Raw genomic sequence first — 27,182 nt, forward strand, 5'->3', positions numbered from 1 at the left:
CAAACAGCACATATCACAAGGGTGGTTCTCCGCTGGCCACTGACACAGCTTCCTAACAACAGAGGGGCACCCCACCACAAGAAAGGAGGGACCCCTGAAGGCAGGAGGGCTGGCATGGCTTTCTCATGCCTCTGGCAGAGCATGCGGGAAGCCCAGGCAGGGATGAGGGCAGGAGTTATGCATAGATTGCAGCATTGTGAATGAAAAGCTAGTGAGTTGACAGCATTCACCCACATGGCTAGTTTATTCCAGGTTCAAATAACACAATGATTTTATAAACCTTGTTTTACATATTTTGATGAATCCAAGGCAGGGCTGCCTTCACCTTACAATAAACACACAGGTCTTTTGATAAACACAGGTTTTCTGGCTCACTCTGATAATTTGAGGAGAACCTGTCTTGGCAGATGGAAAGAAAAGACGGCGGAGTGGAGGCAGCTGGCTGCTCTGGTGGAGGAGAGGCTGGGGTCCCAAGTCAGCAGGACCAGGTCCAGTTTATCAAGGGCTCAAGGGAGGTGATGGACTCATGGTTTCCAGCTTATGGGAGAGTACAGCTGAATTCACTCATCTCAGACTTCAGTATGCATAAGTATCACATGGAGGCAGGGGAGAGGAGGTGAAAAATCTTAAAATGTAGATTCTGAGTCAGTATGACTTGGGGGTGGCCTGAGACTCTGCATTTCTAATCAGATCCCCTTGAGTAGCAAGCATATAAATCAGAGGACGATTCTGGTAAACTTTTGGCACCTGTCACCACGCATCTCCTAACATCCAAAGGACTGCTTAGGGAGCACAGTGGCTGTGTCTTCCAGATGTGCTGGGCATCATGGGGGCCACATGCCTTTCTGGTCACATCTCCCATGGCCCCGGCTTCTCAATGGCTCAGGTTACACATTTCTTCACTTAAGTTCCTGGCCTGATTGGAGACCTGGATACTGTGAGTTTCTGTGTTCCGGGGCTTTGCCAGTGATTCATCTGGAAACCAACTCCACGGATGAGTGTCTTCCTCAGGGTTAACCTGGTCCTTTCTGGGTTGATCCTTTCCAGTTTTGTTATCTCAGAGAGTCTCTTCAAGAGCTGGGATGCACTGGCCATGGTGTTTACATAATAAATAAGAGGAACGCAACTCAGAAATAAATAATCCCATCTGGGAACCAGACAGGAGGTGGTAAGAGGATGGGGATATGCTCAGGCAGCAGGCTGGTCAGCTAGTGGCAGCCACACTCACCTGATGCCTGATGTACCTGCCCAGACCTTGCTGAGCTGTATCGCAGATCCTTGTTCGGGGGACCTGAGCTACAGACATGGACTTAGCCTGGCATAACACTGAAGCTGGTTGCTCAGCAAGGCTTTCCAGTCCGGATCACAGGGTGAATCATCAGTCCTGGGGCTCTGAGTAGCTGCAGGGGGGCTGCTGAGACCCCATCAGTTTTTCGTGTTTGTTGCTGAACAGACCAGAATGTCTCTAGTGTTCCATCTAGATCTTCAAGCATTACACTTCCTATTAATACGAGGCTTCATAAAAATAAGTCACAAAATACAATTGTCTATGAATATCACAAGAATACAATTGCCTTCACTTAAAAAAAAAAAACATTTTCCCAGAGAACGCAGAATGCTTCTCAAGTCCTCTGGTGCATTCCCCGAGCAGAGTGGAGTAGTGAGGGGAGGGTTTTGAGTTCCCGCTGTGAGTTCGAGATTACTGGCGAACCAGCCTCTTCTATAAAGTCAGGCCATGCTATTATTATCCATTCTTTAGGTGTATGTGGGCGCCTGTGGCTTTTGGAACCCCTTCCCTGTAGGGAAGGTTTTAAACAATTCCAGTGGATATAAGGCCCCCATACATCCCCTTATTATTTTCCTTCATCTTTGTCTCTCTCAACTTTCCTTTTTAATTTTTTTGATAGAAAGCCCAGGCCAGCCATGCTAGACAGCAGAGCCGGCTGTGTGGCTGGTCAGCCCTGGTGGGTTCTACACCTCTGATGCTAGAAGCATACACAGGATCGGTGAGGTGCCCTGGGACTTTAGGGGGGACACTGGCTCTTCTGGCGTTTCCTCTCTACCGCCAGTCGCAAGGCCTGAAGGAGCTTGTCCTTGTTATTCAGGATGTTATACTCGGAGAGCTTCACCAGCTTGTCGAAGGCGGCCTCAGTGTATGTCAGCTCCTTGGTGGCGTAGGGAGTTTTGGGACCGTAGATGTCAACCTGGCCCTGCTCCAGCTCCTCGGGGCTTCGTTCCACACCTGGAGGAGCAGAAGGAATCACTGTAGCCCTTTATGTGTGAACTTGTAATGGCCTGTTTCTGGCCCTCTCTGCGAGGCCCACCCCAGCACATTCACAGGAAATCAGGCACAGGTTGCACACTCACACACGCACATGCGCACACACGTCTCCCAGTCCCCCAGGGCAGGGACACAGCTTGCCCATCTCAGGATCGCCATGGTACTAGCACAGCTCCAGGCTGTGAATGACTGCAAGAGTGGAACTGGACATCGCTGGGGCCTGGGGCCTGGGGGGTTGTCCTTTCTGACCAAAGCCAAGGTTGGCTCAGACTGGAGCTAAGCCAGGCTCACTCTGTTAGGGCTCTCGGAAGACCACACACATCTAAGAGCTCACCGTCCAAGGTCGGGGGCGGGTGGGACCTGAGCTCACCGCGGCTTACCTGGGGCCTTGTAATTTTGGAAGGTGTCGCAGATGAGTGGGAAAAAGGTCACGATGGGGGTGTCGGGCTCCTGGGAGTTCTCCAGCAGGTAGCACTCCTTGAGGTTATCCTCCTCCTGCTGCAACTCGTATTTGAGGAAGGGGATGTTCTGCACAGCGCAGTACTCGCAGGTTTGCTTCATGGGCTAGAACATCACAGGAGGACACTGGGTGAGTATCAGGAGGGGTGAGGGAGGACCAGAAACACAGAGTTCTTAGCTCCAGCTTCCTGATTTCCCCAGCTAACAACTCAGGTCTCCCACTGCTTTGCCTATCTGTGCTATTTTTAGGACAAAGCTGGGTCAGGATGAAGAGCCTGAGGCAGTAGGTTGGCGTGTATCCAACCACAAGCTCCTGCCCCAAGTGAAATGGACAGAAGCCCTTTTGATGATGCTTCACCCAAACACAGACCTGGAGATGTGGGTGCCCCCGGAGAGGATGACAGCCATGGCCGGCCAGGCTCCTGCGGGACATGCATGGGATTTGAAACTGACAAAGTGCCACAGGGCCAGAGAGAACTCTGAAAGGGCGTCTTTATAAACATGATGTAACAAGAACAGCAGACTTTAACTCAGAGCAGTATCCCTTTCATTCTACTCCCTGTTCTATGTTCACCAGCTGTATGATCTTAAGCAAGCCACTGACTCTCTCTGTGCGTCACCTCCCTCTTCTATAACATGGGAAGAACAGCAGTTACCATCTACCTCCAAGAGCTGGCACAACGATCAAGTAAGCTTTGTTTACAAACTTCAGTCATTATCACTGATGTCATCCTTGTCATCTGTCTACATGCCCCTTTCCCTGGCCTCAGGATAGGACTGTATTAAGGTAGACCCAAAACAGTGTCTTTCCCTTGAAAATCCAGAAATTTTCAAAAGGAAATAAAATTTTAAAAAGTCTCTGGTCCTAACTCTTTGGTGTAATCACATGGCGGCTCATACTCTGGAGTTGGAGGAATCGTGTGATCATTTTGAAACTAGGATATTACAAACTCCTAGGGTGGTACAATTCTTTAGAATTGACTGGGCTCTATTAAGGTTATTTTTTAAAACTCTTTTTTTCTCTTTGCAGCTGGAAGAATTTCCAAATATGGGAAATACTTCAATGTAAGAATACAATTGGAATTAGTTTGGGGAATCTAGTAAACCTGGGTCCCATCCCATGAGGGCCAGTGGGCTGCCCCTGAGGTTTGGATGTCTAGCCTGCATCATAACCTCCACCTAACCCCTTGCATAGTGGCCTGAGCGACTCTGATGCTAAGTGTAGGAGCCTGTGGGGAGTGGGCCGGGAGCCTTTCTCTGCTGCACTCACCTTTGTCTGGGACCCAGCACAGTAATTAAGGTGGATGATGAGGTCAGCTTTTCTCTCGGGCCTGAGGAGGGGCGCATAGCTGGAGTTGACAAAGAATGCGGTGTCCAGCAGGCACAAGTGGTTCACAGATGCTGTCAGCTGGTTTGGGAAGCCGTCCAGCACCGTGTCTGAAAGTCAGGCTTCCAGTTATCCTCACTCCTCACCTCCTGATCTCAGCTGGTGGTCAAAGGCACCTGGTGCCCTGCCCGGAGCCCCTCTACTTCAGCCTGGCCTCCCGCCCTCCCTCCGCCAGGGTGCCCCCTGAGTCCCAATGCTCCCACTGGGTGGCCTGAGGAAGAACAGCCTTATCCATGGGGTTTTAGAAAAAAAAAAAAGCTATGGTTTTTCCAATAGTCATGTATGGATGTGAGAGTTGGACCATAAAGAAAGCTGAATGCCGAAAAATTGATGCTTTTGAACTGTGGTGTTGGAGAAGACTCTTGAGAGGCCCTTGGACTGCAAGGAGATCAAACCAGTCAATCCTAAAGAAAATCAGCCCTGAATATTCATCAAAAGGACTGATGCTGAAGCTGAAGCTCCAATACTTTGGCCACCTGATGTGAAAAACTGACTCATTGGAAAAGACCCTGATGCTATGAAAATTGAAGGTGGGAGGAGAAGGGGATGACAGAGGATGAGATGGTTGGATGGCATCACCAACTCAATGGACATGAGTTTGAGCAGGCTCCGGGAGTTGGTGATGGACAGGGAAGCCTGGCATGCTGCAATCCATGGGGTTGCAAAGAGTTGGACACAACTGAGTGACTGAACTGAACTGAACTGAAAGGGTTTAGCAAGTCTTTTATGGAACATGCACAGAAAGCCCGAAAAGCCTCAGCCACAAAGCTTGTGAGAAGCAGGCGCTTAAGAGGATCCTATAAATGAGTGCAGACTGTGGACCAGGAGCCAGCTGCCCTTCCTGCCCCAGACAGGACAAAGATTATTAGGGCAGGCTCAAGCAGCCATATGCAGACCATGGCCAAGTAAAATACCAAAGATGGTGGAACATCAACCTTAGAGCCTTGGCAGCGTGGGATGGGGCCTGGAGTGGAAGCTGCCAGACCACAGTTTAAGATCCAGCTCTGCACTCACCATTAGGAGGATCTTGCACTGGGCCATCACCGCCCAACTCTGGGGGCCACACCCACATAAAAGGGGCCCCCAGAACATAACTGTAGAAAGTCAGAACCCATGCACTCCCCACCTGTAAAATGGGGCCAGTTTCTACCTGCTGGGGTTCTTATATAGATGCTATATAGAGATATAGCATAGATTCAATTAATTAAATAGGCCACTACTCCACCCACTGTTCAAAGCTTCACCAAATTCAGAATACACCATGGGGAGACCCTGCCACTCGGCCGGATGAACGTGGGCAGACATGTTTTCTCATCCTTTCTCCCGGCAGCCTCCATGCCCACTCCTCCTTCCTCCAAACAGAGGCAGCAGCTGGGATACCTTTCCACATGGAGAACTGGCTGTTCTGGAGGTAGTCAGCATGCAGCTGCAGCCCCAGCAGGAAGTTGTGGAACTTGGAGACGAAGGCCCTGTGGGTGAGGATGTCGCGGAAACTGTTGGACAGCCAGGATGCTGGTGTCACCACTGTGGTGTCCAGGACGTTGGCATCACATTTGGGGATTTCAGGCAGGAGTGGCTCATCTTCTGCAGGGGAGGGGAAGATAGAGGTCACAGGGCTGCTGTCCTCAGACTGCCCAGGTGAAGCATTGCCTGGGTGCCCCGCACCCAGAGGTCCATCTGTGAGTGCAGTGCACACCTTTCTTGCTTAGTTCTCAAGGCTTTGGCATTAGAGCTAGGAGGACCCAGGGGAGAGACATGCAACAGGAATAAGGTAGTGGAGAGGGAGCCAGGGTGACTGGCAAGGAGGTGTTCCCGAGAGGACAGAGTCAGGAAAGGCAGCCTTTAAGAGCATTCATATATCCCCATCCTCTTCAGCTTTCCTGGGTGCCGTGCAACTCTGCCAAGCCTACTACATGGTGTGTCCCCCTAACCCCCACCCCGGCCAGGCCAGAGCTGGCACAAGTGTATCCACCTACCTCTCCAGGCAGGGAAGACTCTCTAGCCCTAGCTGCCTGATGATGAAACATGTGGCAGGTGGTCTGGTCCTCAGTTTGTGACCCACCTCCCCACCCCTATGTTTCCCAACCAAGAGAGGAGGCTGGCAGATCACCTACCAATATCATGCACTCTATCCCTTGTCCACTTGTGAAAAAACTCCTCCGAGGTGTGGGATAGGTTCCAGGCATCAAGCAGGTTCAGAGAGAAGATGCTACTCCACAAACCTAGGGGCAGGGCCAGTCATGAGCAGCTCTGTCCAAGAACCCCCAGGCCCATCCGAACTTTGGCCTTGATGACTCTCCAAGTCAGGATGCTTGGGGAGAGGGACAGGCTTTGACTTCCCTCTCCTTGCAGAGCAGCTCGACATAAGTGACTCAGCTCTTTTCCACTCTCCTCTTGGAACTGGGAGAGAGCAGTTGGGGCTTCCCAGGTGGTCCAGTGGGTAAAGAATCCACCTGCCAACTCAGGAGACATGGATTAGATCCCTGGGTTGGAAAGATCCCCTGGAGGAGGGCATAGCAACCTATTCCAGTATACTTGCCTGGAGAATCCCCATGGACAGAGCAGCCCCAAGAGGGCTGCAGTTCATGGGGTCACAAAGCGTCAGCCACAGCTGAACAACTGAACTGAACTGAACTGATAAGGTTGGTTTTACACTTAAGCTCAATTGAGGAAACTGAAGCTCAGGAAGGTTAGGTAAATTGGCCAACTTTGAGTGGCTAATAAATGAGAAACCAAAGTTCATGCCCCAGTGTCTTACCTATAGACCTCTGAGCCACATACTGGATAGCAAAGGTGTTCAGAAAAAGGAGAGGCTGCTGTGGGCTGTGGGCTTCAGGGCGGACTTCCCTTAAGAAACAGGGCTTAAGTGGGACTTTCCAAGAGGGCTGGATTTGGGGTAGATGGAAGGGAGGGGGAGGCAGACAACCAGCCTAAATAAGTGTGTAACTCTTGTTGAGGCTGTAGAGATGGGTCTGTTTTCTGCAGTCTCCCTTTGATGTGCATAGTTCAGGCTATGAAGGGGATGGCTCTATAAGTGGACGTCACAGTCAGGCCCTTGCACTCAATGGGCCTGCCTTCTGGAGGACCTGGGAGCATTTGAAACTGGGCAAGGCTTCCCCAGAGACTCTGTCTTCACCCTAAGGTCCCCTCTGGCCTCTTAGATCCCAGGGGCTGAGTCAATGCCTGGAAACAGGCACGTTGCTGCCTGGAGATGGAGATGGAGGAAAGGGGCAGAAGTTCCAGAAACTTTCATCTCAGCCTGCCACCTCCAGTCTGGTTCTGAACAGACACCAGGGAGACAACGGAGACGAAGACATTGGGAGAGTCCCCTTTGGTCCCCAGTGACCCAGGGACCCTGCTAGGTCCTTCTGGGCCCAAAGGGTCACCGGCAGATCAAGGCAGTCTGGGGGGCTAGTCTCAGGGTAGGTCAGGAGCCTCTCTTGGGATGAGGGGATGCTGGCAGATGCCAGGAGGGTCATATGTCCAAGGAATATCCCACACTAGGCCCCGCACCTGGGACAAGATCCTAGAGGAGACAGTGTTTCTTTGTTAGTCCTCTAACCAAGGCGGAGCCTGTTCAGCGTGGGGCGGGGTTCCCAGGGGCCTCCCCCAGCCAGGAGTCACCTAGCATGTAGCACATCCGTGACTCTGGGATCCTCTTCATCAGCCGCCCCATGAAGAACTCGGAGCCGAAGAGCTCTGTGGGGATGAAGGCTCCATACTTCTGCATGCCCACCTCGTAGGGGGAGAACTCGAACCACTCTGCGTACGAAGGGCAGATGTCAGTCTCCTGCCGGGACGGCCCCGCCCACCCTGCTTCAAGGAGCCTGGGACCTGGAGGCCGCAGTTCTCCTACATGACACAAGGGGGCGCCCGTGGCCGGCTTCTGAGGGTCGGTAAGACAGTTTTGCAACCTGTACAGGCTCATTTGCTCCTCAAAATGGGATAAACCAGGATCAAAAACGGACCCGGAAGCAGGGCAGGTCTCTAGAGTCCCTCCACCCAGTAGCTTAAGAAATATCTAGAATTCTTTCCCTTGACGACTTTTATTTCCTCTGTCCCATCAAATCTCTGCTCAGGGAAACCCCAGGACCCTGCCACCCATCCCCTACATGCATCTGAGCAGAAGCAGGGAGCAAAGTGGATTTCTTCAGCTGTCAGCACAGTATTTTGGTGCGGAGGTTGGCAAAGGTGTGGTGGAGAGGTGTGTGCTGGGGGTACTGAGTGCCTTTGCCTGCTGAGAAGGGACCCCTTCGTAAAATTGCTAGTCACCAGTGTTACCTCTGAAATCCTGGTTGCTTACATCATCCTTGACATTGATGGTGAGGTAGATGGGCAGGGGGTTCTGGCCCTGGCACAAAGCAGCACGCTGATCTGACAGTTTACATTCATTTCTCTGTGGGGAAAAATAATGGTTAAGGGGAAGAAGACCAGCTGCCTGGAAGCAGTGCAAAATAGAGAACAGTCTGGACCTCCAGCAGCCCATTTCCTGGCTCCTGAGCCCACCAGGCTTCTGTGGAGGTCTCAGCTGACACCAGTCAAACCTGCTCTGAAAATGCACCCGGAGAATGCTCACTAGTCCTTGGGCTGTTCACCACCCCAGACACACAGACCCGGTGGGACTGGGTCTGCAGTTTAGGGTTGACCCTCAGAGTCCCAGGGTTCTCCTCGTGTCTCCGGGACCACAGAATGAGAAGGTAGGGGTAGAGGAGGCCACCACTGCCCCCCTTCATCCTCATCATCTTCCATCCCACTCAAACTAGACCAGCTCCATTAAAAATAAGAAATCTGCTTTGCATGTTGGGATCTCAAATTTGTTTGAGAAGAAAAAAATACTTTTCTTTTTTAAAAACAAAAGGCTTGGAACCTGGGCACCAGATGGTAGTCAAGTTCCACGTCCCCAAAGCACAGTGCAGTCTAATCAGAGTGGGTGTCCTGCAGATCCTCCTAGACCATAGCCCGCCTCCCAAAGTGAGTCAGCCTGTGTAGACAAGGCCAGGCTCTAACCCCAGACCAAGCAGCTGCCTGGTGGCTGACATCCATAGTTGTTCAAGTGTGTGAAGACCATGGAACCTGTATGGGATGGTAAACACACGTGTGGGTCAAACAACTGTTGTTCAATCACTCAGATCCCATGGACTGCAGCATGCAAGGCTTCCCTGTCCTTCACTATCTCCCAGAGTTTGTTCAAACTCATGTCCATTGAGTCGTTAATGCCATCCAACCATCTCATCCTCTGTCACCCCCTGCTACTCCTGCCTTCAATTTTTCCTAGCATCAGGGTCTTTCCCAATGAGTCGGCACTTTGCATCAGGTGGCCAAAGTATTGGAACTTCAGCTTCAGCCTCAGTCCTTCCAATGAATATTCAGGGTTGATTGGAAGGACTGATGAAAGCCTCCTTTGAAAGGCCAACAGGATACCTATCACAACTGGGCCCATGGAGCTGACCATCCTGGAAGGAGAAGACACTGCAGACTCAGGGAAGAGCCCAGTCCACACTCACTGTCAAGGGGTCCTGAGGGAAAGGGGTCCCTGCCTTGGACAGAGTGGAAGAGCAGAGGCCTCCTCCCTTCAACCCTAGACTTGCTTTCCTGGAAACCTCGGCTCCTTCCCACACCAAACCCTGGACGATGCTCAGACTTCTAATGTCAAAGGCCTTGGCACATTCCTCCTCATCACATGGGACAGTAACCACTGTTAGAAATACTAACTACCACTTAGTGATGAAATCCCCATTCAAGGAATAGTACAGAGCAGAGCTGGAATTCAAACCCTGTCCTGCTGGAAACCAAAAGCCGACACCCTCAGCCTCTGCCTGCCCTTTTCCATCATGGGGACAGAGTAGATGGTGGGTTATCAAAAGGGGCAGGGATCCACTGAAAGCTGTAAGGGCCCCAGTTGCAGGAGGTTCTTAATTTTGTTGAAAGAATGAATGAGGGAATGAATGAATGTTGAAGATGAGATTTGGGCCATCCTTGGTTGCTCAAATTTTCTGTTTTATGGAAGAGGGGGTCTACTAGAAAATAATTCACTGTCCCTCTTCCTTCTGGCAAGTTCTTATTTGAATTCAGAACTCTTCAGACACCTTCGGGAATGGGGCAGACAGTCCTAGGCCTGAATAGAAATTAGGTGGGAAGACCTATTTTGGCGTCAAGCAACAGCCAAAATTGGTTCCTCCCTGGGGCCCATGCTGTCAGAAGTGTCCAGGTGGTAGCTGAGCTTCCTGCAATGTCTGGGTCCACAGCATCCCACTGGCATCCGACTGCCCCACCATGGCAGACATGGCTCTCATAGCAACTGGGTCTCAGTCCAAGTAGGTTCTCTTCATGAGCACACATTGCTCAGATCACTGGATGGCAGAGCTGTAAGGAACCTCCCTGAGCTCATCCTCTGTATGGTAGCCACGAGAAGGGGCCCAGGCCATGACCGAGTGCAGCAGGGATCCTGAGTCAGGCCCATTCTGTGGGGGGTGGGCTGCCAGACTCCTCTGACAGCCAGCTTGGCTGGAGGACTCTCCAAGGGACCACACAGTGGGCTAGGATGCTTCCACCCAGCCTTTCTGCCCTCTCTCTTCCACTTGGGGTCAGGCTTGTATCACAGTCTGACAGCTCCCTCCCCATTTTCTCTCACAGGTTCTCAGAGGAAAGCTGCCTCTCTGCAGGGTTGCACCAAAGCCACCCTCAGGGGAGGGTCTCAGTCATATTTAAAAGGATTCGGGAAGACAATCCCACCGTCTTCCTCCCTCATGCGTTCTGATGCCTCAAACTTCTTACAGCCCAAGGTGCACCCACACGCAGGTCTAACTCCCTCACACTGTGACATATCTCCCGATGCCCTGATGAAGGCAGAAGGCTGGGCATCAGCCCCGGGCAGGTTGGGCCCCAAGGGAAGCTGAGCACCTACCTCATCCCCCAGACAGGCCTCAATCAGCAGGCCCCAGAAGTCTGTGAAGGTGACCTTGTAGCCTTCCTGCCTGCGCTGCTGGAGCTCCTCCTGGAATTTGAGGAGCTGGTCCGGGAACAGGGCAGGCATCTTGTCCTTGACCGCGTGCCTCCGTGCCTCAAAGATGGCGTGCTCCAGGTTTTTGGAGGACCAGTCAGGGTCACGGTACAAGGTGGCCATGGTCCTGGAGAGAGACAGGCATGGCTGATAGAGCTGAGCCAGGCCTGGTCTGATGGACCCTGGGCTCTGGGAGGAAAGAAGGTGCGCAGGTCATGGGAAACCCTCACCCACCAGGAGAGGAGCCTGGAGGAAAGGGGGTGAGGCCTGGTGGGGAAGGGGAGAACAGTCTCTTACTCAGCGTCACAATTGCTGCCATTTCTTGACTGCCTGTCTTGTGTCAGGTGAAGTACATTGTTCAACAGTGAGGATTCTGGGCCCAGGTCTGCCCGGGTTCAAAACTAGACTCTGCCACTCACCAGCTGTGTGATCTGGGCAAGTTACCTACTTGCTCCTCACCTCAGTTTCCCCATCTGTGTGGACTTGGGGAGAATGATGATAACTGTACCTACCTCACAGTGTTACTATGAGGATGACATGAATTAATGTAAAATGGTGACGACAGAACCAGGCCCAAAGTAAGCGGTGGGCCATAGAGTGGTGGGGCCAACATTTGGCCTTGGGTTTGTGTGTGCGAAGTCACTTCAGTTGTGTCTGACTCTTTGCGACCCTGTGAACTATAGCCCACCAGGCTCCTCTGTCCATGGGATTCTCCACGCAAGAATACTGGAGTGGGTTGCCATGCCCTCCTCCAGGGGATCTTCCCAACCCAGGGATCAAACCTGCATCTCTTACATCTCCTGCATTGACGGACAAGTTCTTTACCACTGGCACAACTGACCCCAGGGTTGGCAGATTCCAAGTTCTAGACTCTTTCTACTCTGTCACATTAATTTCTATAATTATGATGCCAGCTAAAGATTCATTTCCCCCTTTTCTTCTTCTATGTGGGCAGTGGGGAGGAGTAGAACAAAGATGGAGATCCCCCAGCCCTGGGGCTTTGCCTCTGTCTGCCTCTGCTTGGCCCGGACACAGCTCTCTTCAGCCTAGGTCAGGACAGCACCCAGATCCCTCTCCCCACGGGGATCTGGCCTATAGCTGCCCAACTGTCTGAGCTGTGGCCTCTGCCTTTAGGAGATTTCTTCAACAAAAAAGTACCCTGTTCTCCATTAATTTCACACAGTTACTTTTATACTTTTAAAAAGCTTTCAAAGATGTTGCAAAGGATTGATTTTGTTTTTTAAAAACTCCTTCCCAGCGCTTTCCCAGGCCAGGAGACACCCCACCCCCACCCCAGCATGGCCTGGGTTCCTCCGGGTTTCCTGCCTGATCCAGAGGTAGGCCAGGAGGAGGCAGACACTCCTCTACTTCGATGCAAGCAGGTCTATCTCCTTAGCTCACTTCCCACAGGCAGCAGTTTATCAGTGAGGATTGAGAATATAGGCCCTGGACCTAACCCGGGTTGAAATCCCAGCTCAACCACTCATTAGCTGAGTGACCTTGGGCCAATCCCTTCCTTTCTCCAGCCGTAAAATGAGCATAATGGCAACATCTTCCTCATAGTCTTCTTGCTAAGAAGAAATGAGAGGGTTCATGGGAAACAGTCTCCTCGGGACTCGGTATAGAGGCAATGCTGGTAATTGTCAGCTATCCTCTGTCCCCTCTGGGCTGAAGCCTCAGGGCCTCTGGTGTATCAGGAACCCTTAGCTTTCCTCACATCTGTCCACTCAGATGAAAGCTACCCAGAGTCCTCCAGGATGAGGGGCACAGTTTAGGGCCTGGAAGGTTCTGGGGCTTACTAGTTCCCACAGAATAAGACACAACCCTGGCTGAGAGGTTCTGGGCTGTCATGAGGCCTGGGTCACCCTAGACCAGGGCTGCATCATGACTTTGGTGGGCCCCTTCCACCATAAAAAATAGTAAAAAAAAATTTACCTTTTATGATTGTTGTGTAAAGACAAATAGAGTAATATTATTTATTAAAACATTTTCTTCAACCTAGAGCTTCTTTTTATTTTTCCTGATCTTAAAAGAAATTCGAACATTTTTGTGCCCCGCTCCCCGGCACAGGCGTCTGTGGAGAAGCTGTCGTCGTGTTGGCCTCTCCTGTGGCAGAGCTGAGGACTCACATTACTGCTCACCGGCCAGAGTGAGGAGCCGGGAGCCCCAGGGCAGAGGGAGCACAAAGGGGCAGGCTGGGCCGCAATGTGGGCAGCCAGAGCAGCGGGGTGAGCTCCACCCACCCCAGGAGACTTGCACGGTCGGTCTGAAAGAGGACAGCTGCCTCTCCCCGGCAGGATGGGGTCGGTGGCAGCATCGGTTCACTCCTTGCTGGCCACCACACTCCTGGGCCCCTGCTGTAGTAAATGGAGTCATGGCCAACACATGTCCTTTGTGTACCCAGTCCTGGGAGAGCATCTCGCAACAACCCCACGAGGTCAGAGCTGTTACTATCCCCACTTTACAGCTACAGAAAATGAGACTCGGAGAAGTTAAGCTGTATCCCCAAGGTCACACAGCTGTGAGTGGTGATAGGTGTCATGAGTCACTCTATCTTGGGGTGGAGGAGCTTCACCAGAGACCCCCTCCTCTTGGCCAACCTGTTGGCTGCTTGCTCTGGGCTTCACCAGACACTGGTCCCCGGCTCCTTACCAGGTGGCCCCAGATAGGCCGGTGATATAGCTGGCACAGTTCAGGATGTTCAGCTTCTGCAGCGCCAGCAGGTGGCCGTACATGGCGGTCATAGATCTTGTTCCACCCCCAGTGGCCATGATGGCTATCAGCGGGACCTGGGGGCACATGGAAGCAGGCTGTTGGGGTGAGGCTGGACAGGAGAAGACTTGGAGTGACAGGAGCTTAGAAAGAACAGTGGAGGAGGAAAAGCAGGCTATAGAGAGCAGGGGTGGGGGGAATTGAGTAACCTGAAAACTGTTTTCACAGAGTGTCAGGCTACTTGGTAGTTTTAGAGCTGGACCTTAGCTCTAAACCCAATGGTTGGTGTCAGGCTTGGTAAATCAGAAAGTCACACAGGAGCTCTTAGCACTGTGAATCTAGCCCTCAGTTAACAGAGGATGAACTGGGGCCAGAGGGCTGGGTGACTTGCTCAAAAATCCAACCAGTGTGTGATTCTTTAATGGCTGTAAATCAGTATCTGCTATAACGGGACTTGATGTTAGAGCACCAAGGCCAGGCTTGGCACATGATATGTGCTCAGAATAAACCGTATGTGTAGGAGCAGGAATCGATGGATTTTTGATTTGGGAAGGAGCAAGGTTGTCACCTGTGGGCTTACATAGGTTTAAGATGCCCTTGGTGTGTTTCCCTACAGATGGGAGAGGGAGGTGTGGGGTCTTTACCAAGACTTGCTTTGTTTTCATTTGAGTGGGGACTGTGAGAACTACTGTCAGCCGAAGCCCCGTCACAGCTGTCCTAAGTGACGAGGTCTCTGTCCACACAAGTGGTTAGCCTCAGAAGGGGAAGTCTCGGAGGGCTGACTGCTGCTCAGGGGAGTGTGGGCCTCAGCCCACACCAGGGAGATGGCAGAGGGCACAGAGGCAGTGTCGTCTGCTGTGTGCACAGAAGCTGGCCCTGCACGCAAAAGCTGCTTCTCTTCAGTCCCCGACTGTGGTTCATTCTGTGTGTGTGTGTGCGCATATGCACACACATTTGGGGGAAGGGAGAATTAAAGAATGAAGGGCCTACAGCTTATGGAGGAGGTGTGTGGCATGTGTGAGCTAGGGGAGCTCTCAAGGTTTCCCTGGCTGGGAAAAGGAGGCCACATGGCCCCGTGTAGCTAGGACATCACTCATTGTCTCGGGAGGTCAGTGCAGGGGAGGAATTGCTGGGCTCCTTCCTTTCCTTCTACTCTACACTTCCTGCCCCTGTGAATGCACAACTGAATCACATCCTACAGTGAAGAAGCACAGCCCTCTCTTGGGCACCTGGAACCTTGGCACTAAGGGCCACGGGAAAGGCAGTGCCGCCCCGGGGCATGGGAGGGATTGCAGGGCGCAGCCGGCAGGCATGGTTTGGAAGGACAGGTTTGACTTGGAGTGGACTTCCGCTCACCCACCTCATCTGCCTGCAGATCCTCCTCCAGATGCAGCACCTCCTTCAGCGCCTGGGCCACCACCACCCTTCGTTTCTGCAGGAACTCCAGTTCTGCCTGGCACAGGCTGAAGCCCAGCCGCACGTCCAGCGCCTGGGAACTATGGGGACAGAGGACCTTGGCTGAGTGGGCCTGTAGATTCCATCTCCATGGAGAAGACATGGCTTTAGGGTCAGTTGGACCTAGGCTTGAGGCCTGGTTCTGCCAGGTGTCACCTCTGTGACCTTGGGCCTCTACTTTCTCATCTGTAAAATGGGGCTAATCGTGCTTGACTCCCGACACTTAATGAGCCACCAAATGTAAAGCGCTCAAAACCTTAACTGGTGCACTGTGAGCAGGTACTTAACACTATTAGGTATTCATTGAACCCTTTGCTTTCTCAATGAGTTCTGGAAAGTGCTGGAAGGCGTTCCCCAGGCACCTTCTAGAGCCTGAGGCCAGACATGGTGACAAGGGTCCTTGAGACCCTTTTGGCCAATCCCTCTGAATAAGGCAAGGGTTTCCCACGTGGTCAGTGGTAAAGAACCTGCCAATGCAGAAAATCCAAGAGATGTGGGTTCAATCCCTGGGTCAGGAAGATACCCTGGAGGAGGAAATGGTAACTCACTCTAGTATTCTTGCCTGGGAAATCCCATGGACAGAGGAGCCTGGAGGACTGCAGTCCTTGGGGTTTCAAAGAGTCAGACATGACGGAGCACACACATACATACTCACACACACACTTCTGAATAAGGCTGTACCATAAGGGCTCTCCTGAGCTGGATAAACAAGGCCCTGTTCTCATGGCACTCATATTCCTTTCTGCTCCCAGAGTAAGACTCCTCCTTCACACTCTTGCTGTAATCCTGTCACCCCTACAGGTCTACAAGGCGGGTGGGGCTGAAGAAGCATGTCCAAACACTTGTCCTCTTTTTATCACATCCCTGACCTGAGCAAGTCCAGGCTTATGGCCTGGCATCCAAGCCCCACCTGATCTGTCCAGCCGCACCTCCTGCTACTTTCTCGAAGGGTCTGTTGGCTCCCAGAGCCCAGGATCAGTGTGGGTCCTAAGCCTCCTTCCTCTGCCCACCAACATCCCTTGCATCCTCCAAGTCCCCAGGCAAATGAACCTTGACAATTTCTGACCTGAGTCTTAGTGACCTGCATAATTAACAAGGTCATATCTCCTTGAAGGCAGAATCTGGGGACTGTCCCATCCATTCCGTCTGTGTCTAGTATAGGCCTGCAGACACAGCTGTCAGGAAATTTTCCCTTGGTCTCAACAAGGAATGAATAATCAAACAGCAATAATAATAACATTAGTTGATATTTTCGGACTGTCCCACTTCTCAGATCACTGATTTCCTCACATGTGTTATCTCACTGGATCCTCAAAGCAACCCAACCATGGACTGTGCCCTTGGTATTGCTGTAATTTGCAGATTAAAAAAAAAAATGAGACTTAGAGGGGCTTAATAACTTGACCAAGGACAAAATAGCTGTCAGACTATAACTGGAAGCAACAGTCACTTGACCTTCAACAAGGGTGCCAAGACAATTCAAAAGGGAAAGAATCATCTTTTCACCAAATGATGCTGGGACAACGGATATCCACATGCCAGGAATCCAAGAGTGAAGTCGGACCCCTATTTCACAATATATACATATATATTCACATATATACAAGTTAACTCAAAATCAATCATAGACTCACATGTGAGAGCTAAGACTATACAACTCTTAAAAGAAAACATGGGAGTAAATCTTCATCCTTGGATTAGGCAATGGTGTTTTAAATATGACACCAAGAGCACAGGTGACAAAGGAAAAAATACATACACTGAAATTCACCAAAACTGAAATTTTCTGTGCTTCAAAGAACACTATGAAGAATGTGAAAGACAATCTTCAGAATAGGAAAAAATATTTAAAAGTCGTGTATCTGACAAGGGGCTTGTATCTAGACTATACAAAGAAATTTTACAAGTCAACAATAAAAGGCAAATCACTCACTTTAAAATGGGCAAAAGACTTGAATAAATATTTCTCTGAAGAAGATACACGAATGGCCTATAAGCCTATGAAAAGATGCTCAACATCATTGGCCATCACTGAAATGCAAGTCAAAACCACAAGATACCACATCCTTAAAGAGAAATGAGTCAGAGGGACAGACAGAAGGAGGGTACTTTACCAGGGTGTAGACTTCATGTGTAATTCACAGTTCTCATTCTGGGAAGTGAAAGATGAAAAGTTTGTCAGGGATGACCAGTTTAGAGCCAAGAGTTCCCAACCAAAGAAGTGGAGACTCACCACATTGTCCACCCCGACCTGCCTCCGGACATATGCGTGTGCGTGTGGGCGCACACACGTGTTCTCTTCTGGACATGACCCTCCCCACCATCCTGGACTCGGGCTCCACACACTGTCTTTGGCTCCACACTGCAGCCCAGCACTCCTACCCCACAAGACTGCTCTATCCCGCCAGGAATCGTCCTCCTCCAAGGCCCCCCAGGCCCTTCCCCTCTCCTTGTCGCAGGAGCTCCAGGCTAAGCTGGGCCGCTTCCCCGACCCAGGCGCTCACCACAGGCAAGGTCACCGCCTCGCCGTCGGGGAGGCAATCGAGCGACTGGCACACAGGGTCCTTCTGGCTCGCGCAGCAGCAGAGCTGGGAGGAGGGCAGGTGTGTGAGGGGAGGGACTCCTCCCGCTGCCCACCTCTCCCAGTCCCCTAACCCCCACCTCTCCCAGTCCCCTACCCCCCACACCTCTCCCAGTCCCCCACCCCCAACATACTTCTGCAGCCCCTACCTCACAGATCCACGGGCTCTTGGGCAACTCCACGTGCACCTCGGGCTGGAAGTGCTTGGGGTACTGGAAGTAGGCGAGGTTTGAACCGCAGGGCTCCAGGCCGGGTGAGATGCGCTGGGTGTGCTCGAAGGACTCCGTCACTGTCACCAGGAGGTCCTTCTCTGGAAGAGAGGACGAGAGGGCTGAGACCCCCAGGAAGCCTCTTGCTCCCCACCCTCACGTGGCCCACTAAAAGGCTTAGCTGGAGGCACCCGGGATAGGGGTTTAGAATGACCAAGGCACTGGTTAAAATGCCCCAGGGCCTTGTTCTGAAGGGCAGGGCAGGGCCCTGCAACCTACACTTCACCAGGCTTGTGCGTGAGATCTGAGATGCTGAGTCCTCTGGACTAATCCTCCTTCTTCTCTGCAAGGTGCCCCCAAATCACCCTCCCACTGCAATGGAAGCAGCCCCCCTTTCTGCCAGTTTGGGGGTAGACCCTCTTCCTCCCCCTCCACCCCCCGCCTGTGGGGCTCTGAGGTTCTCCTCTTTCCAGGCAGGGCTTGAGTGGGGGGATGCGATGGAGCGCTGAACTGGAGGGTCTCGTAGTTGTGGATGTTAGGTCTCTGTCAGCTATAAGATGCTAGAACTCTATGAACTGGAGTCTGATGAGAGGAAGCAGTGCATCTAGAGGGGCCCTACCTGCCTTGGGTGCTGACCACCGCGCTAGACCCAGGTAATCCCTGGTCTGACAGGCTGCAGCGCAGATCAGTATGGGCAAATAGGCAGTGCTGTGCCCTTGATCCCTGGCCCAGGGCACTGGCCAGGCTGGGAAGCTCTGAGGGTCACCTGGGGGCCTGGAAGAGCAGCTTCCTTTTAGGGCAGTGGAGGGGGACAGGGGTTCACGACCCCTGAGGGTAAGATGATCCCGAGGACTCAGCCAAGCTTTGGGTTCCCCATGGAGCTTAGGGCGGCCATGGAGCGGCCACTCTGATGTTGACAGAGTCAGAAAACAGCACTGCTCCTCCCTCCCACCCCCCAGCAGGCAGAAGCGGTCGAAGGGCTCACTTTTCCTCTTCTTTGGCCCCCTGGATTCTGCACAAACCTCCAGGCAGGACATTTGTCGAGACTGAAACAAAGGAAGGGAGGTCATTTTGAGCCCAAGCTGCCTGGGATCCTCTACCAGGCCACACATTCCCAGAGATTGATCTTGCGGGGAGAGAGCTCCTTGAATCCTGACGCTTTAGCTGCATTGAATTAAAATGGCTGTACTAACAGCCTAATTATGGGAAACTTCTAACTTCTGAACTTTTGCTTTTAGGGATTGGAGTTGGGGGAAAATGGGACAAGACTGATTCTGGGAGGAGGCTGCAGACTAGTGGGTGCTTTTATTGGGGGGTTCCTAGGACATGGTTGTGGGAGATGGGGTGATGGCCCAGATATTTTCTCCCCAGGAGCAGGAGCCAGCTGCTGCCCCCACCATAACCTGGCTCCCTTTGTCTGGCTTCAGTTAGCCTGCCTCCTAGTGGGCTCTGGGGCAAAGGTCCAAGTTGGGCCCGGTTTTCCTTCCCACAGTTCTGTTCTCTGAGAGCAGCAGCCACAGATGGCCCTAGAGCCACAGGAGACTGGAAGGACAGTTACCACCAGCACGCCGTTCGTGATGAGGCTCTCAGGTGGAGAGGGGCTGAAAAACAAAATGAGAACTCCTGGTCAGTCTTGTCATTCTTTTTTTTTTTTCAAAACCTATTTTATTGAAGTATAGCTGAGTTACAGCATTGTGTTAATTTCCACTGTATAGCAAAGTGATTCAGTTATACACACACATATGTATATATTCTTTTTCAAATCAGTTCAGTTGTCCTTCAGTTGTGTCCAATTCTTTGCAACCCCATGGACTGCAGCATGCCATCACCAACTCCATCCTGGCCATCACCAACTCTATCACCAACTCCATCACCATCACCAACTCCATTCTGTCCATCATCAACTCCCAGAGCTTGCTCAAATTCATGTCCATTGAGTCGGTGATGCCACCCAACCCATCTCATCCTCTGTCATCCCCTTCTCCTCCCACCTTCAATTTTCATAGCATCAGGGTCTTTTCCAATGAGTCAGTTTTTCACATCAGGTGGCCAAAGGATTGGAGTTTCAGCTTCAGCATCAGTCCTTCCAATGAATATTCAGGACTGATTTCCTTTAAGATCAACTGGTTGGATCTCCTTGCAGTCAAAGGGACCCTTAAGAGTCTTCTCCAACACCACAGTTCAAAAGCATTAATTCTTTGACCCTCAGCTTTCTTTATAGTCCAATTCTCACATCCATACATGACTACTGGAAAAACCACAGCTCTGACTAGATAGACCTTTGCTGACAAAGTAATGTCTCTGCTTTTTAATATGTTGTCTAGGTTGGTCATAGCTTTTCTTCCAAGGAGTGTTTTTTAATTTCATGGCTGCAGTCACCATCTGCAGTGATTTTGGAGCCCCCAAAAATAAAGCCTGTCACTGTTTCCGCTGTTTTCCCATCTATTTGCCATGAAGTGATGGGACTGGATGCCATGATCTTAGTTTTTTGAATGTTGAGTTTTAAGTCAACTTTTTCACTCTCCTCTTTTACTTTCATCAAGAGGCTCTTTAGTTCTTCTTCACTTTCTGCCATAAGGGTGGTGTCATCTGCATATCTGAAGTTATTAATATTTCTCTCAGCAATCTTGATTCCAGCTTGTGCTTCATCCAGCTCTGCATTCCGCACGATGTACTCTGCATAGAAGTTAAATAAGCAGAGTGGCAATACACAGCCTTGATGTACTCCTTTCCCAATTTGGTACCAGTCCCTTCTTCCATGTACGGTTCTAACTGTTGCTTCTTGACCTGCATATGGATTTCTCAGGAGGCAGGTAAGGTGGTCTGGTATATCCGATCTCTTTAAGAATTTCCCACAGTTTGTTGTTATTCACACAGTCAAAGGCTTTGGCATAGTCAATAAAACAGAAATAGATGTTTTTCTGGAACTCTCTTGTTTTTTTGATGATCCAGCAGATGTTGGCAATTTGATCTGGTTCCTCTGCCTTTTCTAAATCCAGCTTGAACATTTGGAAGTTCTTGGCTTATGTACTGTTGAAGCCTGGCTTCGAGATTTTGAGCATTACTTTGCTAGTGTGTGAGATGACTGCAATTGTGCGGTAGTTTGAACATTCTTTGGCACTGCCTTGCTTTGGGATGGGAAAGAAAACTGATCTTTTCCAGTCCTGTTTCCACTGCTTAGTTTTCCAAATTTGCTGACATATTGAGAGAGGCACTTTCACAGCATCATCTTTTAGAATTTAAAAAAGTTCAGCTGGAATTCCATCACCTCCACTAGCTTTGCTCGTAGTGATGCTTCCTAAGGCCCACTTAACTTCATATTCCAGGATGTCTGGCTCTAGGTGAGTGATCACACCATCATGGTTATCTGGGTCATGAAGATCTTTTTTGTATAGTTCTTCTGTGTATTCTTGCCACTTCTTCTTAGTATCTTCTGCTTCTGTTAGGTCCACACCATTTCTGTCCTTTATTGTGCCCATATTTGCAGGAAATGTTCCCTTGGTATCTCTAATTTTCTTGAGGAGATCTCTAGTCTTTCCCATTCTGTTGTTTTCCTCTATTTCTTTGCATTGATCGCTGAGGAAGGCTTTCTTATCTCTCCTTGCTATTCTTTGGAACTCTACATTCAAATAGGTTTATCTTTCCTTTTCTCCTTTGCTTTTCACTTCTCTTCTTTTCTCAGCTATTTGTAAGCCTCCTCAGACAACCATTTTGCCTTTTTGCATTTATTTTTCTTAGGGATAGTCTTGTTCACTGCCTGCTGTACAATGTCATGAACCTCCATCCATAGTTCTTCAGGTACTCTATCAGATCTAATCCCCTGCATCTATTTGTCATTTCCACTGTGTAATCATAAGGGATTTTATTTAGGTCATACCTGAATGGTCTAGTGGTTTTCCCTACTTTCTTCAATTTCAGTCTGAATTTGGCAATAAGGAGTTCATGATCTGAGCCACAGTCAGCTACCAGTCTTGTTTTTGCTTCTGTATAGAGCTTCTCCATCTTTGGCTGCAAAGAATATCATCAATCTGATTTCGATATTGACCATCTGGTGATGTCTGTGTGTAGAGTCGTTTGCTGTGTTGTTGGAAGAGGGTGTTTGCTATGACCAGTGTGTTCTCTTGGCAAAACTCTGTTAGACTTTGCCCTGCTTCATTTTGTACTCCAAGGCCAAACTTGCCTGTTACTCCAGGTATCTCTTGACTTCCTACTTTTGCATTCTAGTCCCCCACGAGAAAAGGACATCTTTTTTTGGGTATTAGTTCTAGAAGGTCTTGTAGGTCTTCATAGAACTGTTCAATTTCAGCTTCTTCAGTGTTACTGGTTGGGGCATAGACTTGAATTACTGTGATATTGAATGGTTTGCCTTGGAAACAGATAGAGATCATTCTACCATTTTTGAGATTGTACCCAAGTACTGCATTTGTTGACTATGAGGGCTACTCCATTTCTTCTAAGGGGTTCTTGCCCACAGTAGTAGATATAATGGTCATCTGAATTAGTCACCCATTCCAGTCCACTTTAGTTCACTGATTCCTAAAATGTCGATGTTCAGTCTTACCACCTCCTGTTTGACCACTTCCAATTTACCTTGATTCATGGACCTAACATTCCAGATTCCTATGCAATATTGTTCTTTACAGCATTGGACTTGACTTCTATCACCAGTCACATCCACAGCTGGGTGTTGTTTTTGCTTTGGCTCCATCTCTTCATTCTTTCTGGAGTTATTTCTCCACTCTTCTCTAGTAGCATACTGGGCACCTACTGACCTGGGGAGTTCATCTTTCAGTGTCATATCTTTTTACCTTTTCATACTGTTTATGAGGTTCTCAAAGCAAGAAAACTGAAGTGGTTTGCCATATACTGAAGTATATGCTATTCTTTTTCATATACTTTCCCATTATGGTTTATCATAGGATATTTAATTCCCTAAACTATACATTAGGACTTTGTTGTTTATCCATTCTAAACATACTAGTTTTCATAGACAAATCCCAAATTTCCAATCCAATCCTCCCCCAGTCTCCCAGCCACCCTTGGCAACCACAAGTCTGTTCTCTAAATCATATCATTCTTGACTGATTTCTCACAAAGGGGACAAAGAGCCTATATAGGGCCAATAAGGAGATAGCAGAACCTTCTTAGTGGTTGTGAGAAATACTGGCTTAAGAAGCCTTAGGAATTGGCAAGGAGAAAACTGGCATACATTTTAAACAAAATATCCAGAAATAAAGATTTATAGGATAGAGGGAGTAGAAGAGTTTCCTTTTTTTTCTCGCTTAAAGGATAACTGTTCTTTGTGTCCAACCAGATGCAACTGCACAGAGTTATAAGGATAAACAGGTTGTAAGAAAAGGCTGGAGCCCACCACCTAGAACAGATGTGAACAGTTCTGGTAGCAAAACGGACCCCTCCTCCCTTCTGTGCTTTAATGTGTGCATTAACAAATAGTTCTGACTCAGCCAGAGAGGGGCCTTGTGATGTGAAATGTCCGTAGGTTACAAATCTGAGAGAGCCTCATGGTTACAGTTAGTCTAGGGAAGTCCACAGCCTCCCTTGTCAACCTAAGCCCGAAAGGACTGTGTCTCCATGTCAATCCTTATTCTGACGTAGTTCCTCCACTTTCCAATTCACCCAAGGAACACATTTCCCCCTAAAAGTCCTATCAAACCAAGAACCAAAGGAGAGCGCTCAGATTTTCTTTCATGTGAAACAAATGAACTTGATTTTAACTTGCCAAATTAAATTTTAATTTTAAGTTGATTTTAATGAGGCACTTCAGTCCCAAGACCCCCTACACATAGGATTCTCTGGTTGGGACTTGACAAGCCCTCTGTTCTAATTCCTGCCTCTCATTGTCGCCCTGTTTCTGGGCTGATTGTAAGTCTAGGGGACTCAGTCCTGCCAGGGCTAAGAAGCCAGCCACCCAATCACGAGGCACCCTGCTGTCCCAGGGCAGGCTTGTCCCCTCCAGGAAGGGGCCCTCCCTCACTGCCCCTTCCCTTCCTCCCTCTCTCTTCATCCCCTTCTTCCCACACTCCAACTCTGTGACCCAGGTCCATGTGCGTCCACAGCATAGTCATACCCCTAGGAGCCTGGATCTTTTTCTTAGTTGGAAATGATGAGAAATGATCCCACACCTTGGCCCTGAGCTTCCCCTTGACTTGGTTCCAGAGTTGGAGTTGGCTGCAGAGGGGCACAGTTTCTGCTTCAGCCCCGGGTTTGGGGGGAGTTTGTTCTAGCAGTTCTGGGTCCAGGAGGGGAGACCCCTTAGTCCTGATGTCTTTCTTAGCCTGATCTCGGGAAAGCCCCATCCCCACGGTGGCAGGAAGTCTTCCCAGGAGCCACTCTCAGAAATGCTGGGGAGCTAGCTGCTGAGGCAGATGAATTGGTCAGAGTACTAGATCTTTAAAGCTGCACTGACATCAGCAGACCTGGATGAGAAGGGGTGGAGCCCAGGCACCTACACTATTTAGGAATTCCCAAGTGATTCCGAGGCATTTGAGGGGCATCAGGGGTGGAAGTGGAAGAGGGGGGACTGCAGGAAGAAGGTGCAACGCCTGTGCGCAGAAGCTGCTTCAGGGTCCGGACCTTGGTGGAAGCCTGGGGGCTGGGTCCTACTCACCTCTCCTCCAGCAGGAACTCCACTTCCAGCTCCTCCATGCCCTGCAGGGGGAGGAAGAGACTGCAGTTGTGAGCTGTGTCTGCACTTCTCTCTAGACCAGGATCCTTGCTACCCCAGGAGACCCTGCGGACATGTCCATGTCCATCCCATTTGGTGGTCCTGCTGTCTTAGAGTGGGGGCAGCTGCTCTTGACTCTTTTTGTCCCCCTTGTCTCTCTCTGTCCCCAAGTCTTTTTACCTTGAACACCATTGACCACCCAGAGGGGATCAGGGTATGGAGCTGACCCTCAGCCCCAGGAGGTAAATCCCTTTGCCTTTCATCTTCTCCCTCCAGCTTCCCTCGTTCTCCGGCTTTCCAAACAGGCTCACTGTTTGGAGCAAGGGAGAGCTGAGATGCTGCCCCCGGCAAGCCCAACTCTGAAGGCTAGGGGCCCCTGCTTTCATCTTCTGCTTTGCATCTCTTGCTGGGTAACTTCAGGAAGTCATGATCTCATGGGACCTTAATTTCCTCCATGGAACATGAGCCAGGCGAGCTCAGGGATGTTTGTCCCCTGAAGTGTCCAGGTGCCTGGAACAGTGCCTGCCCTGTGTGTGTGTATGTCTGTGTGTGTGTTAGTCACTTAGTCATGTCTGACTATTTGTGACCCCATGGACTGCAGCCCACCAGGCTCCCCTCTCCCATAGGGCACGCAAATGTTTATTGGGTGAATCAATAACATCCTGGGCCTTTCTGCAGATTTGTCCTCGTTTGCCTTGTCTGTCCTCTGTCCCCTGGGGCCATCCCAGCAGCAGGGCTCTGAGTGAAGAAGGGAACCAACATTTACTCCATCTCCATTTAGTACTCTGAATCGGGCTTGTTGTTGTTTTAGCTGCTCAGTTGTGTCTGATCCTTTGCGATGCAACCCCATGGATTGTAGTCCACCAGGCTCCTCTGTCCATAGGATTTTTCAGGCAAGAATACTGGAGTGGGTTGCCATTTACTTCTCCAGGGGATCTTCCTAACCCAGGAATCAAACCTGTATTTCCTGCATTGACAGGTGGATTCTTTACCACTGAGCCACCTAGCCACTGAACAGGGCTAGGTGCCTTAATTATGTATTCCCGTTTAAGCCTCACAGTGACCCTGTATGGTAGATATTATTATCAGAAGATACAAGGAAATAGAACTCAGAGGAATTAAATCTACAGGTTGCACAGCCAGCAAGCCAAAGCTCTGGGATTTGCACAGTAGCACCATCTTCTCTCCACTTGGCTACAGAGAGAAGATCCCGTAAAACAACATCTTAGGAATAACCAGCTTCCCCTCGCGAGGCAGGAGGCTGAGGGCCAGGGCACACCCACCTCTGTGTTGAGCGGGAACTTCACATGGGTTTTCTTTCGGAAGCAGAGCTTGGTGAGGTCATAGAGAACTGTCAAGAGATGGTCATCAGGTGTCACTGTGTCTTCATCACAGACGCTCAGCTCTAGAACATTCTAGGGGAGAAGGGAGGGTGTGTGAGTCTGGTCACCGAGGCTGTATCCACCCATTCTCAGGATGAGGGGCCTGACCTCAGTCCTGGTGAGTAGGTGGGTCTGAGGGATGGGGGCGAGCATAGCTCAGGTGTGAGGGACATTTGTAGGGACATGAATAAAGGGAAAAATGAAAGTGTTAGCTGTGTCTGACCCTTTGGACTGTACCCCACCAGGTTCTTCTATCCATGTGATTTCCCAGGCAAGAATACTGGAGAATTCTTCATTCAGTCATTCATTCCCTTCTCTAGGGGATCTTCCCGACCCAGGACCGAACCCAGGTCTCCCGCATTGCAAGCAGATTCTTTACCGTCTGAGCCACCAAGGAAGCCCTGGATTAAGGGAGAAAAGTGTCTATTCCCTCCTTTGCAACTGTCTGAGGCTTTCCTGCCCTTCTTCTCTGATTCTCCTACTGGGGAATTTTGCTCTTTTGTAAGCTTGGCAGGGGCCTGTGAAGTGTGAGGGATTTCATTTCACATGGGGGAAGGATGGAAGGACACAGCAAGCAAGATATTTGCCAAGATATAGCATGTATCCAGTGCTGGGACCCAGGAGCTGAAGACAGTTCCTTTGGTACAGAAAACCCAGTTCAGGGACACCATTACATTTTCACACTTCAGGTGGAGTGGTGTGGCAAAGATTACAGAGGCTTTGATTGGGTTGGAGTGAAGTGTTGGAGCTCTATCCTTTGGCTCATCAGTCCCTAAGTGAGGTCTCATGGGTGGTCTCAAAGCAGAAAGTCAAGGGTGGAGCAGCTTACCCTGTCATCTGACTGAACTCTGAGATGACTTAGGTAACTAAGATTAGCCTCTGGATTAGCCTCTGAGGCCTCTTGTTCCAAGGATCCTGGGAGATGTAGGTTGGGGCTGGATTTGCCTCTTTGGTCCCTATCTAGTGGACCTGAGATGGTTCTGGGGCTTCCCAATGAGTGGGATCTCTTGACTTTGTAATTGCTAGATACC

The 27,182-nt window shown here is 50.2% G+C and overlaps 1 protein-coding gene across 1 annotated transcript in view; it reads right to left on the bottom strand.

Moving 5' to 3' along the window:
- Nucleotides 1-2,024: 2,024 nt before the first annotated feature.
- The window catches only part of PLA2G4E (phospholipase A2 group IVE), a 39,628-nt gene continuing 14,470 nt past the window's right edge, over nucleotides 2,025-27,182 (bottom strand). Inside the window, exons 4-20 of the mRNA XM_065942028.1 lie at nucleotides 26,053-26,184; nucleotides 24,713-24,753; nucleotides 19,643-19,685; nucleotides 19,070-19,130; nucleotides 18,025-18,185; nucleotides 17,799-17,882; nucleotides 17,409-17,446; nucleotides 15,200-15,335; nucleotides 13,780-13,916; nucleotides 11,032-11,254; nucleotides 8,409-8,523; nucleotides 7,752-7,889; nucleotides 6,242-6,349; nucleotides 5,508-5,711; nucleotides 4,011-4,177; nucleotides 2,662-2,845; nucleotides 2,025-2,242 (exon numbers count right to left, since the gene is read on the bottom strand). Of these exons, the coding sequence (XP_065798100.1) occupies nucleotides 2,025-2,242; nucleotides 2,662-2,845; nucleotides 4,011-4,177; nucleotides 5,508-5,711; nucleotides 6,242-6,349; nucleotides 7,752-7,889; nucleotides 8,409-8,523; nucleotides 11,032-11,254; nucleotides 13,780-13,916; nucleotides 15,200-15,335; nucleotides 17,409-17,446; nucleotides 17,799-17,882; nucleotides 18,025-18,185; nucleotides 19,070-19,130; nucleotides 19,643-19,685; nucleotides 24,713-24,753; nucleotides 26,053-26,184 (2,190 nt within the window). The remainder of the gene's footprint in view (nucleotides 2,243-2,661; nucleotides 2,846-4,010; nucleotides 4,178-5,507; nucleotides 5,712-6,241; nucleotides 6,350-7,751; nucleotides 7,890-8,408; nucleotides 8,524-11,031; nucleotides 11,255-13,779; nucleotides 13,917-15,199; nucleotides 15,336-17,408; nucleotides 17,447-17,798; nucleotides 17,883-18,024; nucleotides 18,186-19,069; nucleotides 19,131-19,642; nucleotides 19,686-24,712; nucleotides 24,754-26,052; nucleotides 26,185-27,182) is intronic.

Source organism: Muntiacus reevesi, chromosome 7 (assembly GCF_963930625.1).
Source record: "Muntiacus reevesi chromosome 7, mMunRee1.1, whole genome shotgun sequence".
Taxonomy (NCBI): domain Eukaryota; kingdom Metazoa; phylum Chordata; class Mammalia; order Artiodactyla; family Cervidae; genus Muntiacus; species Muntiacus reevesi.